General features: G+C 42.1%; 1 protein-coding gene across 1 annotated transcript in view; it reads right to left on the bottom strand.

Annotated features, from left to right (window-relative positions):
* LOC129769687 (uncharacterized) overlaps nucleotides 1-14,320 on the bottom strand; it is a 39,632-nt gene that overhangs the window by 254 nt on the left and 25,058 nt on the right. Inside the window, exons 5-6 of the mRNA XM_055772101.1 lie at nucleotides 264-415; nucleotides 37-207 (exon numbers count right to left, since the gene is read on the bottom strand). Of these exons, the coding sequence (XP_055628076.1) occupies nucleotides 37-207; nucleotides 264-415 (323 nt within the window). The remainder of the gene's footprint in view (nucleotides 1-36; nucleotides 208-263; nucleotides 416-14,320) is intronic.

The following is a 14,320-nucleotide window of genomic DNA, read 5'->3' as shown; positions in this document are numbered from 1 at the left end:
TCATATCTGTAATCCGAAGCAATTCACCCGACTTACCCTAAAACTACGACACAATACTTGGGAAACCGAATCGTATGTATCGGTAAACTCCCCGTGGTCTGTTCAGCTCCAATAATTGTGTAACCCTTCGCCTTCATCTCCAGCAGATACTCAGGTATTTGGAAGTACTTTAATTCTGCGAGGTTCAACCACTTCTCCGCTGTCATACTGAAATAGCATGTTGTTATTCAATAAACGTTCCACATTGGCAAAATAACACATACCTCAGCGCTTGGAATTCTTTGTTCTCGACTTCTTTCAGAGAGTTAACTACGTATTGATGTATACCGAAGACTTCAGCGCTTCTAGCCAATCCACCCAAGTTCGGAGCGCGGTCCACCAAGGATGCGATAAGAATAAGTCCCTCGTCGTTTTTCTAGAGTAAACAAAGATAAGCATGATCTATCATTTGTATTTCCGCTTCGTTGTAGTTTTTTATAGTCTGATATAATAGATTTGCTTGCAAATATTCTGGAAAAACAGCGATAGACCATTGGCAGATTCACCTAAGTTAACGTTCGATATACCATCAAAATCTGTTCCGGTTATTATTTTATAGTGTGGTCCCAAACCGGCCACTATAATTTTTACAAAGCCCATTTTTGACGATTGATTAGGATGTCGATGTACGATAAACTGGTCGTTGCGAAAATGGTGTTAGGTCCTGTCTGGGACTCAGAGCCGCCGCCTCAGCGGAGGATGCTCCCATAGGCCCAGCTCATCTCTTTCATAGTGGAAAAGGCGATTCAATAACGTCTTGGCGGAATCGAAAGCACACCAACAGAAGCTAATGGATTCAAACACGTGCTGCGTGATCTGCGTGGCTGAGAAGCTGTTCACCATGTGAAAAATTGCTTGACGGTATGGCAATAACAGTGAGGTTTTCCTTCATTATTCGGTTTCGACCGAACCGGTTCCAAAGTGCGCCGCTGGGTTTGAACGAATAACCGGAACACAATGTGAAAGAGACCTACCTCACACTACATGCTCTAAAAACTCATTCCCTTTTCTACCCCAGAGAATTTCGTCAAATCCATTAACTTGCAATCCACCTGGTAAAAAAACAGTTCGTTGGCGAGATCCATCCATCATTTCCGAACATCTTGCATACCATTTCTCATAGGCCTCATATTCCTCCAACTACTCCCAACAGATTCCATCACACAAAATAAAAAATTTTCTGATGCGGGAATGAGTCTGCGTTTAAGGAGCTAGAGTGAGTTCTTCACGGGGTACTTGGTTCAACCGCTTATTTTGACGATGTCGGTTATCCTCTTCTCAAGAATCTTTCTCTAATCGGAAAAACCATCACCTCTGTCTCTCTTCAACAAAATATGGAACCAGCGATGATTGGAAGGAAGCCCCCGGGCAGGATATTTTTTTGCTGACAACTACCGACCAATCAATCTATCGAGAAATAAGATTCTTGAAAACTTGGTTCATAGAAGACTCATCGCTCTAATGGAGTCTTATAGTCTACTCGACAATCGGTTTAGCTTTTCGCCCCAATAAAGTGTCGACGAATGCCTCATCGAACTTGAGGATCTCCATGATCCCAACCTAGGAAAATGCATGTATAGTGGCATTGTTTCTCTGGATCTGTTGGAAGCATACGACTCTGGACTGGAGTCTCACAGTCCTCAAATGTGACTCCCGAGGAACGCAGAATCGAATAAAATGACGCAATACTAAGATGAGAGAGCACAGTTTCTACAGGAACGTTGGTGCCATCAAAGGAAAGAAGAAGGTGGTTTGGACAAAGCTTTCTCGACGAGGAGAATTGTATTTCTCAAGTATCGCTTGTTGTCTCTGCCCTATTCCTGATATTTTTGCAATCCCTCTTCGTTAATATCCTATCTTATATCCATATTCATGTGGCTGGATGGTTAGCGTTCTAGCCACGAGATTTTTCGTCAAAGAAATTTCTTCCGACTTGCACTGTGGTCACGCATATTCTGTCGATAAACAAGAGGAAAAATTAAGTTCAGAAGTAATGAGTTTGACAGTTGCACCATGACGAAGTGACAACGTATTCGTGATTTGTCCAACGCACAAATGTCGCAAAATAACATGTCCGAGGTCAGCTCGGGCAAAGCAAAGTGCGTTCAAGTAGGAAATGGCGAAAGAACGCGGGATCAGTGGTTTTACGTTACGAAAGATCGTAAAGGAAGAGTGCGGGGAGAAGTCGAAGGCATGGAAAAAAACTCACATGATTACCAACCACATTCGCAAGCTACGAGTCGGACGATGTAAGAACATTTCGTACTTCCACAAGCGAAAAAAAAACCCGTAATCCTGTTTACCGTCGATCTCGTATGAAATTCCAGAACTGAATATACGAACTAGATAAGTTCTCTCCCGGTAAAAGACGTGGCCGACGAGCTTTAAAAAAAGTATTGTAAGTGGTTGTGTCTAGGATATGGTAACGGGTATTTCAATAGGGTCGCTACAAATGTAGACCGATAGGGACAGCAAACGATGCCATATTTTCTCCCGCTCTTTCGACATTTCTCTTAAGTAAGGTTTGCCATTTCATAATGTAAAGATATACGATCCAACAACGACTCAAGATTATTAAAATTTACTACCGAAATTCGGAGTCAACAGCCTCAACTGTAACGTCCAATTTACGGTCGTCATAGTCATCCTGCCAGATCAACAATTGAGCGTCTAGTGGAAAAATTTGAATAACATGGCCTACATCCTTACAAGATCAAATTGACGCAAGAACTGAAGCCGCTTGACCACCAGAAACGTCGTATGTTCGTGAATTGGGCTGAGCGACAGCTTGAAAATGATCGCCCGAATTGGATGATATGGACTTGGACAGTATGTGGTTTCAACAGGATGGCGCCACAAGCCACACAGCGAATTTAACAATCGATTTATTGAAGACCAAGTTTGGTGAGCGTGTTATCTCACGATGGCCCAGTCAATTGGACTCCTCGGTCGTGCTATTTGGCGCCGTTGGACTATTTCCCGTGGGGCTACGTCAAGTCTATGGTCTATGCTATCAAGCCAGCGACAATTGATGAACTTCGTACGAATATCGAACGTGAAATTGCAGCAGTATCGGCCGATTTATGCTTGAAAACCGTCGAAAATTGGGTTCAGCGTCTGGATTTATGCAAGCGTGCTGCGGTGGTCATGCAAAAGAAATCGAGTTCCATACATAATGGCATCAAATATACTTTCACATGAATGAAGAATTTCATTAATATCCAAAACCGTTTTTGTTTTATTTAAAAAAAACTTTTGTAGCGCTTTTATTGAAAAATCCGATAGTTACACCATTAATGGACGGTTTATTGTCTACCCACCGTTCAAACCAGCGGAAACCAGCAGTTATTAGGTATGCTATAAAAGTCCTCGCGTTAGTATTAGTAAATAGCGTGCAAAATTGGGAGGAATTCTAAACAAAATTTTAATTCACTTTGTCTCCGAGTTCAATTTTATGAAAAAAACATACAGAAAAACGGGTTTCTATCAACAAAATTCACAAAATTCACAATTTGGTAATGTAAACATTAGTAGAACGTACATATTTTCTGTAAATATTACCAACTGTATGTAAAATGAATGTCTGATGCAATACACATCCAACGATTGCATTTTACTACGCGGTATCGGTAACTTTGACGATTGTCATTACTGACAACCGCGAAAAAAATGTAAACATTACATTATTAACCTAATTGCCGAGCTAATAATCGAGTTGAACGGAACTTTTCTATATTTCTATATTGATTTCTCAACAGAAGAAGGTCGAATTAACTCATATTCAGGACCGGTGAGTGACGTCCTTGAAAATCAATTCAATTTATATTCTTTAATCAACATTGATACTTATTGGACAGCCAAACAATGATCCGTGCCCGTCTGCTGCGGGAGAATACAATGCCATTACTTCAATAATGAGGAATCTGAGGTACTTCGAGGCTCCAAAACGAGCCCCGGTGAGTCCTAATTCCACCGCTATCCTTTTGGATTTGGTCAAGGGCAACTTCATAAACGATTTGCCGACGATTATAATCGGTGGTTCAACCATTTGGATGGTTTCGGAATCGTCAAGACGAAGGTTCCGTTTCCACTGACGCTGCGCTCCAACTCAATGTTGCAATGGGGCATAGAGCCGGTCTAACTTAATGACACCTGCCATTTGTTTGGCTGCTAAATATTTACACACTGGTCCTAGGAGAGAATAATGGTGAGAATTGTCTATCGTCTATAGTAGCTGTTTGTAGTAATCATTGTCTATTTTTTTCCTAATTTGTAGCCGCATATCAGACTCAATCGATACAGGAGCAAATGTCGGGCGCTGCACTAGCTATGCCACAAGTTAATATGCAATTTAATGTTGTTAATACCGCATTTTAGATAGTACAATAAATGACTAAAACTACATACAATAGTTCAATATTTACCAAACATATCAATAACAATACCTACATAAAGATTGGGTTAACATAACATGTTTAAAGCAACGTCGGACCGACGGCTTATACTGGGCTATACTGGCCGGTTTGACATTTGTTTACCCATGTTATAGCGTAATATGTACGAATGATTGGTATTGCAAAAATTGACTAATCATTGGTAATATTTACCAAAAAATTCGTCATATATACCAATTTCTCCTAAGAGTGTGGATACGTGATACATGAGAGGGAGAGAAACGAATTAATTTTGAGGGGAATCACTTCAAAATGCAATGAAGTCCATTTTACGGGGAAGAATGAAATGAGATAGTCGACTCGGTAGAGGGAGATAGCGACTAAACGACCGACTGACTATTGAGTCGTGCTGACGGAGAAACTGCGTGAAAAAGCTAAAAGTCATTTCCGGGGGAAATTCTTCATAATCCGCTGACTATCCTCAGTTGAACATGTCTATGCCGAGCCCTGGTCGTAGCGCTTTTTGATACAGAGGGCTCCCTCTTCTTCGGACATCGTCGGCCCACTACTCGAAGCGCTCGTTAGAGGAAATGGAACGGCTGAATATCGATGTGTCGGTGACGCATGTTTTCGTCCGCCATGGCGAATGTCCCGGTAAACTGCCCGAAGGCCACTCGCAAGGGAGTAGAATTTTTTTGCAAGTAATCTAATATAATTACCGCCCTGAATCATATTTCGAACATCTTGTTTCTAATATCTTGAAATGTTTAATGCACTGATAAAATTAAGATCACAATTGCTTCTTCAGAGTAATTCCATTTCATATGAGAACTACAATTATAACATAATCGACAAAAATCTATCAACACTACTCACTATCGTTTGTGTTTGACGTTTGCTTAGCGTGAGCATGTAGAATTTACCCATTCATCAATATTTAAATTTCACCCGTGTTTCATCAGTTCTCATCATCGTTAACAGTTTACTGTGATTGCTTGGTAAGTGTTGCGCAGTTGACTATAAAATATAATCAAGTGTAATGTACCGTTCCGAATCATATTTCGGACGCTTAAGGCATATGATGCAGAAAACAGATCTAAACTTTTTGCACAGGTATTATTTGGTACATATTTTTAATAAATTAGTTCAATATGCTTTCAAGCTTTCTACTTGGGTACCTATTTGAATGAAAACATAAAAAAATCATCGAATAAAATGCTTTTCAAATGAAGCGAATAAGAATCAAACTTCGGACACTAAAACAAATTTTGGACACTCGGTACCTTCCATCGTAATTTATCAAACTCAATTATCTGTCCTAGTTTTTTTATCACCATCCGAAAAAAGTCCTTTTTTTAATGCAAACGTTACGTATTTCGATATACTGACTGAAAGTTTGTTCAAGCAGCACCAGTTAACGATCCAATAATTCTTGAAGCCGAGCACAATTTTCGATCTTCTCAACGACGATGTAGATTTTTAGGTCATGGGTATATTTGAGCACACAACCACTCAAAAGGATGAGTGTCACGTCGTTGAAGAGGATTATGAACAGCAATGGTAAATTGCTGTCCTGAGGAACTCCTGACGTCGCGATCAATGGTGCAGAGGTACAAGATCCCAGCTTAACGCGGATCCAATCCGATCTTTGTTTTAAAGAGTGTTCAGTGTAACGCTAGAAAACAATAGCCAATGTTACACCCTGTAGTTAGTAGCCATAAACAAAAACAAGAAACCCCAACTGTCTAAGAAGATTGTCAAAACCACATTTAGATGATTCGGCAAAACATTAGGAAAATTATAAATTTGTTCTCGAATATAATAAGGAATACTAGATTGTAAGTTAAATGAATTAAAAATAGAGATGAATTATAAAAATAAATTTATTGCAGCTTTAGCTGATCAATCGGAAAATTCGAGTGTCTGCTTAAAGAATTCGGAAACAAAACTTCGACGAACAAAAACTAAAGAATCTACCATACAAGATGGATTCAGAGCAGAGATCGATTGTTCGACAAACACGAGCTATGACAAAAGCCGCTGCTATGAAGGCAATGTCTAACCCGTCGGATAACAAATCGACTCACGAAAAGGACAATAATGATGATGTTGATCGAGGTGACGAGCATGATTGCGCCGCCTGTGATCGACCAAATAATGCCGAATTCTATATGGTCCAGTGCAAAGATTGCGACCGATGGTACCATTTTTCGTGCGCCAAAGTGACAACCGCATCCGTTCATGCAACGGTATTTTCGTGCGAGCTATGCAATCCACGAATACCGCCACCAGTTTCGTTAACGGGTCAATCCAATAGATCTAGCGCGAGGAAAGCGCAGATTGAACGAGAACTCGAACGGCTCGAGGAGGAGAAAAGGTTGATGGACGAAATGGAAAATGAACAGCTGGCTCAGGAGAAAGCTTTGTTGCAGAAGGCAAAATTGGACAAAATTGAGCGGACCAAGCTGTATATCGCAAAGAAATATAAATTGTTGACCTGCGGAGTCAGCAAGAGGAACACGATGGAGGTGCAAGCGTACACAGTCTTCGTTCAAACCGAACAAGCAATCAACGTGTTGGAGATTGGATTCAAACTCAGCGAGAAGCGGCCGACAAAACTGGCCTTGGTATGGTAGGAAACATATCCGAGCTTCCGTCAGCTGTTTCCATTCCTCCACCAATTGCAAATCCGGTCGAAAGACTCGAAGATAACTTCACATCGACTCCGTTAGCAGATAAAGCAAAAACAAAAAATGTTCCTGCACCAGTTGCAATGATCCCATCAGTGAATGTGGATATAAGCTCTGATATTAGCAAGACCGTAAACGACGCTAGGAGAGAGAATTTGGAAGGCAATTCGAACGTCGGAGTTGGCAAATCAGATTTAGTGAATTCTTCCATCATACCACCGGTGAATGTGCAACCATTTTTAGCGATGTTAGATGAAGCGAGGGCCGGTCCGTCAACACAGGGCATCATTTCGAAGCATGCCGAAGGAGTCGGAGCTTATGAGTACTGGCGGCAGCAAAGGACGAAGCGAGAATTAGCGTTAGTTGAGCAAGTACGAGAGTTGGAAAACCAGCGAGCGAAGGCATTGCTCGATCAGCAACGTAAAGAAGAGGAGTTGGAGTGCATGCGGCAGATGCAAGTTTCGTTTGAACAGAAGCGGCAGCAAGAGTTGGCGAAACAAGAAGGTGAGCTGAGACGTCTTCGCGCTTTGGAGCAGGACTTCAGGGAACAACTTCGGCTACAGGGCGAGCCGAAAACATCTGGTCATCTGATTCCACAGGAAGCGGCTGCGTTTGGTGAGATATCCTCACTGGACCAGAGGATTAACAAGGTTGGAGGTGAAACAGGAGAACGCAGAGTGCCGACACGCTCTGAAGAAGGTATTATAGATTCCCATAAGGAATGGTACATTTCGGAAATGGAAATGCTAAGGCAGTCACGTAGGGAAAATTCTAATTTGCAACCAGTGAGTGAACAAATTCAAAATATTATCCCACTTCCTGAAATAAATTGTAGCCCCTCTTACTCTTATCGACAACCCATTGAAACTACTGTTCAAACCCCAGTTGGTGGACGTACTGATTGTACAATGCCAATATATCTAGCACCCCATTCCCCCCATATGCTTCAAAGTAATGTTCCAAATGCATCTCAAGGTCAGTTGTGTCCACCCGCCCCGTCCGTTCTATCAAATAAAGCAAGGAGCCACAGTGCCCAACTAATGATAACTGGGCCAACACCACAGCAGATAGCTGCCAGGCAGGTAGTTTCTAAGGAATTGCCAGTTTTTTCGGGCGATCCACTCGATTGGCCGTTGTTTATTAGCAGTTTCCGACATTCAACTGAAACTTGTGGCTACTCTGATTCGGAAAACTTGTTAAGACTTCAGAGATGCCTCAAAGGAAGTGCCAAGGAAGCGGTAAGCAGTTTTCTATTACATCCGTCCACTGTCATTCAAGTTATATCCACTCTTCAAACACTGTATGGTCGTCCTGAGCAGATCGTGAAGGTTATGGTCACGAAAGTAAGAGAAACTCCGGCTCCGAAAGCAAATCGAATGGATACGTTGGTGAAATTTGGGTTGACAGTGCAGAATTTAGCCGCTCATTTAAGGGCAGTTGGACAGGAAAGACATCTGTCTAATCCAATTTTGCTGCAGGAGCTGGTGGATAAGTAACCAGATGCAGTAAAATTTAACTGGGCCTTGTATCAACAACAATTACCAGTAGTGGACCTAAGCACATTCAGTGACTATATGGCAAAAGTTGCTTCGGCTACGAGAACAATAGTGTCATGTGACATGGATTCAAAACATGTTCATCGAGATGATCGTAGACCTAAAGAGAAGGGATATGTCAATGCACATGCAGTGGAGACGGCTCAGTTCTCCCGTGAAACGGCAGATGGAAAACAACGGATCCATCCTTCGACCGAAATAATCAAAAAGTCATGTTCTGTTTGCAGCGGTGGCAATCATCAAGCAACCAACTGTGCTACATTTAAAAAACTGTCTGTTGATGAGAGGTGGAAGATCGTCAAAGATCGCAAGCTGTGTCGACGGTGTCTCATAGCACATACTCGATGGCCTTGTAAAGGAGAAATCTGCGGTGTAGGAGGATGTCAAAAGCGCCATAATCGGCTCCTGCATTATGACCCATCATCAACTGAATCGAAACCAGGTGTATCAGTGAATGCCACAGTCACAATTCATCGTCAGTCAGCAGCATCCACTCTGTTCCGTGTGATTCCTGTAACTTTATATGGTGAGAAAGGACAAATTAACACACATGCGTTTTTAGATGATGGTTCTTCGGTCACGTTGGTAGAACAAGCGATTGTGGATTCGTTGGGTGTGGAAGGAAAGACCGAATCGCTCTGCATTCAATGGACAAGTGGAATAAACAAAACATTCTCGGGTGCTCAGCGTGTGAAAATGAATATCTCGGGAGTTGGTAGTAGCAAACAGTTTGATATTTCTGACGTGTATACAGTAGCGAGCCTTGGTCTACCAGAGCAGACGTTAGATTTCGACGGCATGGTGAATCAATTCAAACATTTGCGAGGATTGCCGATAAAAAGTTTCAAACATGCTGTTCCTGGGATTCTCATTGGTTTGAGTAATACCCACCTGTTAGCTACACTGAAGTTACGCGAGGGTCTTCCTCATGAACCGATTGCCACGAAGACTCGCCTAGGTTGGACGGTATATGGAAGTGTAGTAGGAGCAGAAGCACCGTTTAACCATCGACAAATGCACATTTGTGCTCGAAATAATGATCAAGATCTTCATGAGTATGTGCGCAGCTTCTTTTCTGTAGAAAGCCTCGGCATAACGATAGCCCCAGAAATCGAAGGATTGCAAAATCAAAGAGCGCGACAGATTCTCGAGTCAACTACAATACGTACAGCGAGTGGGAGATTTGAGACCGGACTTCTATGGAAGCAAGACGAAGTGGAGTTCCCTGACAGTCGACCGATGGCTGAAAAACGTTTACGATGCCTGGAAAAACGATTGAAAAAGGATCCATTTCTGTACGATAAGGTACGACTACAGATCGAAGAGTTTCAACAAAAGGGATATGCGCACAAAGCCACCGCAAATGAACTGGCTTCATTCAACCCTAACCGTACATGGTATTTACCCATCGGAATTATTTTAAATCCCAAAAAACCAGAGAAAGTGAGATTAATTTGGGATGCTGCAGCTAAGGTCAAAGGTGTGGGCTTAAACACAATGCTCCTTAAAGGGCCAGATTTATTGGCGCCATTATTGTCTGTACTGTTCCAATATCGTCAGCGGAAGGTGGCAATATGCTCCGATATCAAGGAGATGTTCCACCAGATTTTAATCAGAGAGGAAGATCGTAGTGCGCAGCTTTTCCTATGGAGAAATAATCCTGAAGACGAATTAGAAACGATGGTTACAGATGTCGCAATTTTCGGAGCTACCTGCTTCCCATCTCAATCCCAATATGTCAAAAATTTGAACGCAGCTGAGTACGAAAATGAATACCCCAAAGCAGTGGAAGCTATAAGAAAGAGACACTACGTAGATGACTATTTAGAAAGCGTGGACACAGCAGATGAAGCTGTTAAAATAGCTTTGGAAGTCAGTTATATACACGCTAAAGCTGGATTCTTGATCCGTAATTGGATTTCTAACGATCGATCGGTATTGAGAAGAATTGGGAAATTGAATCCAACAGCTGTTAAACACTTTGTCCCTGACAAGGAGAACACATTCTCGTCCGAACGTCTCCTTGGAATGGTCTGGTTACCGGATACCGATGTTTTTGCCTTTTCGTTAAACTTTCGTGAGGATGTGCGACGACTGATAATAGGAGAAATTGTGCCCACGAAAAGAGAGATGTTACGAGTGGTCATGAGCATCTATGACCCACTCGGTCTTGTGGCATCATTTGTGATTGAAGGAAAAGTGATCGTTCAGGAAGTTTGGCGAGCCAAAATCGACTGGGATGATAAAATATCGGGAAAGGTGTTTTGTCGCTGGAAGCAATGGCTTGGTGTACTCCATGACCTTGATCGTGTAAAGATACCTCGTTGTTACTTCCCCTCATACCATGTTGGCAGCTTTGACACACTTCAGCTCCACATTTTTGTTGATGCCAGTGAAGAAGCATTCGCAGCAGCAGCATATTTTCGAATTGTCGATCGAGGGCATGTGCGATGTGCTTTAGTTACCTCTAAAACAAAAGTAGCGCCTCTACAACCACTGTCAATCCCGCGACTAGAGCTCATGGCAGCCGTTATCGGAGCTCGCCTGAGAAAAACTATTGAAGAGGGACACACACTTTCTGTTAAACGTACCTATTTCTGGAGTGATTCAACTACTGTGAGATCATGGATAAAATCCGATCTGCGACGGTACAGGCCGTATGTGGCTTTTAGAGTGAACGAAATACTGAGTCTATCAACTGAGCACGAGTGGAGATGGGTTCCGACGCGACAGAATCCCGCAGACGAAGCCACAAAATGGGGTAAAGGCCCAGCTTTCGATAATGATTGCCGATGGTACAGAGGTCCCGACTTTCTATACGACAACGAAGAAGAATGGCCGAAGGATCCTAGTGATACCCATGAAACAGCAGAAGAATTACGTCCTGCTTATGTGTTTGCACATTTCATTCTTAAACCTATTATCGTCTACGAGCGTTTCTCGAAGTGGGAAAGATTGCTGCGATGTGTGGCATATTTGCATCGTTACATAGGAAACTGTCAACGTATGCGGTCCAAGGAACCTCGCCAAACTGGTAGTTTGACAAGAGAAGAACTACAAAAAGCTGAGAGAAGTCTGTGGCGTTCAGTACAAGCTGAAGTGTTTCCGGATGAAGTTGCTACGTTGAAACGCAATTTACAAGTAGAAAAAGAAAAACGAAGACCGTTGGAAAGAGGAAGTCCCATCGCAACAGCGACACCAAGAGTCGACGATTATGGAATTCTTCGAGTGGACGGCCGAATGGAGAACGCAGATTGTATTCCATATGAAGCGAAATATCCTACTATCCTTCCGAAAGAGCATCGTGTTACAAAACTACTACTGGATTGGTACCACCGTAAATATCGCCATGCCAATGAAGCAACCGTGTTGAACGAAGTCAAGCAAAAATTCTACATCCCGAGACTCAGAGTTCAAATTCGTTTGGTTAAAAAGCAGTGTATGTGGTGTCGAGTACATAAAACAGTTCCTGTAGTACCTCAGATGGGACCATTGCCACGTGTTCGATTGACCCCATTTGTCCGCCCATTCACTTTCGTTGGAATCGATTTCTTTGGACCATACCTAATAAAAATAGGAAGAAATGCAGTCAAACGATGGGTATCATTGTTCACATGCCTAACTGTCAGAGCTGTGCACCTTGAAGCCGTTACAAGTCTATCCACCGATTCATGCAAAAAAGCTATACGCCGTTTCATCGCTCGCCGAGGAGCCCCACAAGAGATATTTACCGACAACGGTACCAATTTTGTTGGCGCGAGTAGAGAACTGAAGGAAGAATTGCATAAAATGAATACAGAATTAGGTGACACCTTTACAGATGGCTATACACAGTGGCGTTTCAACCCACCAGCGGCACCACATATGGGGGGATGCTGGGAAAGAATGGTGCGATCGGTGAAGGAAGCGATGGGTTCACTCCCAACCGAGAGAAAACTTGACGAAGAGTCCTTCGCAACGCTATTGGCTGAAGTAGAACACATGGTGAATTCCCGCCCTTTGACCTTTGTTCCACTGGATACAGAAGATTCAGAATCGCTCAGTCCTAACCACTTTCTTATGCTTAGTTCAAATGGGGTGCAACAGTCGGTAAAGAGTCCAATCGATGAGGGTGCTACAATTCGGGGAAGTTGGAATATGATCCAACATACTTTAGATAAGTTTTGGCAACGATGGATCAAAGAATATCTGCCTACCATCGCAAGAAGAACAAAGTGGTTCAACAACGTGCGAGAGATCAGAGAGGGAGAGCTAGTTCTTTTAGTGGATGAAAGGATCAGGAATCGTTGGATTAGAGGGCGTGTACTACGTACCTTTCCGGGGCGAGATGGGGTTACTCGTCGGGCAGATGTTCTCACCTCAAGTGGTGTTTTGCAACGGCCTATTGTTAAACTTGCCTTGTTAGATGTACTAGGTGACGCCGAAGTCAAGATTCTGGCGACACAGGGGGGAGAATGTTCAGTGTAACGCTAGAAAACAATAGCCAATGTTACACCCTGTAGTTAGTAGCCATAAACAAAAACAAGAAACCCCAACTGTCTAAGAAGATTGTCAAAACCACATTTAGATGATTCGGCAAAACATTAGGAAAATTATAAATTTGTTCTCGAATATAATAAGGAATACTAGATTGTAAGTTAAATGAATTAAAAATAGAGATGAATTATAAAAATAAATTTATTGCAGCTTTAGCTGATCAATCGGAAAATTCGAGTGTCTGCTTAAAGAATTCGGAAACAAAACTTCGACGAACAAAGAGGCTTTAAACTTTTCAGTTCATTCGCCTCTAGCCTTGAGAAGACCAGCCTTGAAGAGGCTTGGCGAAAAGAAAAAATCGGAAAAAGAAAGTCAAAGGAGGGTTGTGTCCGAGACACGACCGCATAGTTTACGTAGGATTCCCTTAGGCTATCTGTTGATTTTGGATATGTTTGAACAATTACATCGTTAAAATCTTTGATAATGATTGGGTTTTGATGTCTCTGTTAGGGAACACATTTCGGTGGGAGCAAAAGCTCCTCTTACTTTCATGTATTTGCAATGCCGATACTTAGTTTCATGACATACATTATTTTCTTCAATATAAAAAATTGTTATGGAGTGCCGAAATCGATTGACTCGAAAATTTCATCAATCCATCATGAAATGACTGAGCAATAAGCGTTTGAAATTGGACAATTTTTACGATGTGCTCGATTTTCGATTTTCAATTTGTATCACAATATGTTCCCGAAACACGTAATCCTACGTCAAAACTACTCATCAGCCCCAAACCGAAAGTTAAAAACAAATTCCAAAAAAGTGGAATGGGATGTGAAGGAGTGGAGTGGATTGGATGGGATGATGTTCACTTTTTTCACAACGGGATGGAGCTCTGTTTTCGTCATAACTTTCGCTGTTCAACTGATAGGGCTGTCAAATTTTATTTGAAATATCATGGGTTACTATGATTGACGATGCACAAGTGGTCTTATCACCAGGTGTTAAGGTGAACGAATGAAAAATTGGTAAAATTTGTCCATTGACCAGCTAGGCGAACAATAATCCAATAGACCTGGATATCGAGAAGAAACTCGTGTAAAATGGAATGTATACACTACAAATATTTCTTATAACTACGATGATAATTCAATTCGGGCTCTCT

Source organism: Toxorhynchites rutilus, chromosome 2 (genome assembly GCF_029784135.1).
Source record: "Toxorhynchites rutilus septentrionalis strain SRP chromosome 2, ASM2978413v1, whole genome shotgun sequence".
In the NCBI taxonomy this organism is placed as follows: domain Eukaryota; kingdom Metazoa; phylum Arthropoda; class Insecta; order Diptera; family Culicidae; genus Toxorhynchites; species Toxorhynchites rutilus.
The sequence above is the reverse complement of the archived record's forward strand: the minus strand, read 5'-3'. Positions and strand labels throughout refer to the sequence as shown.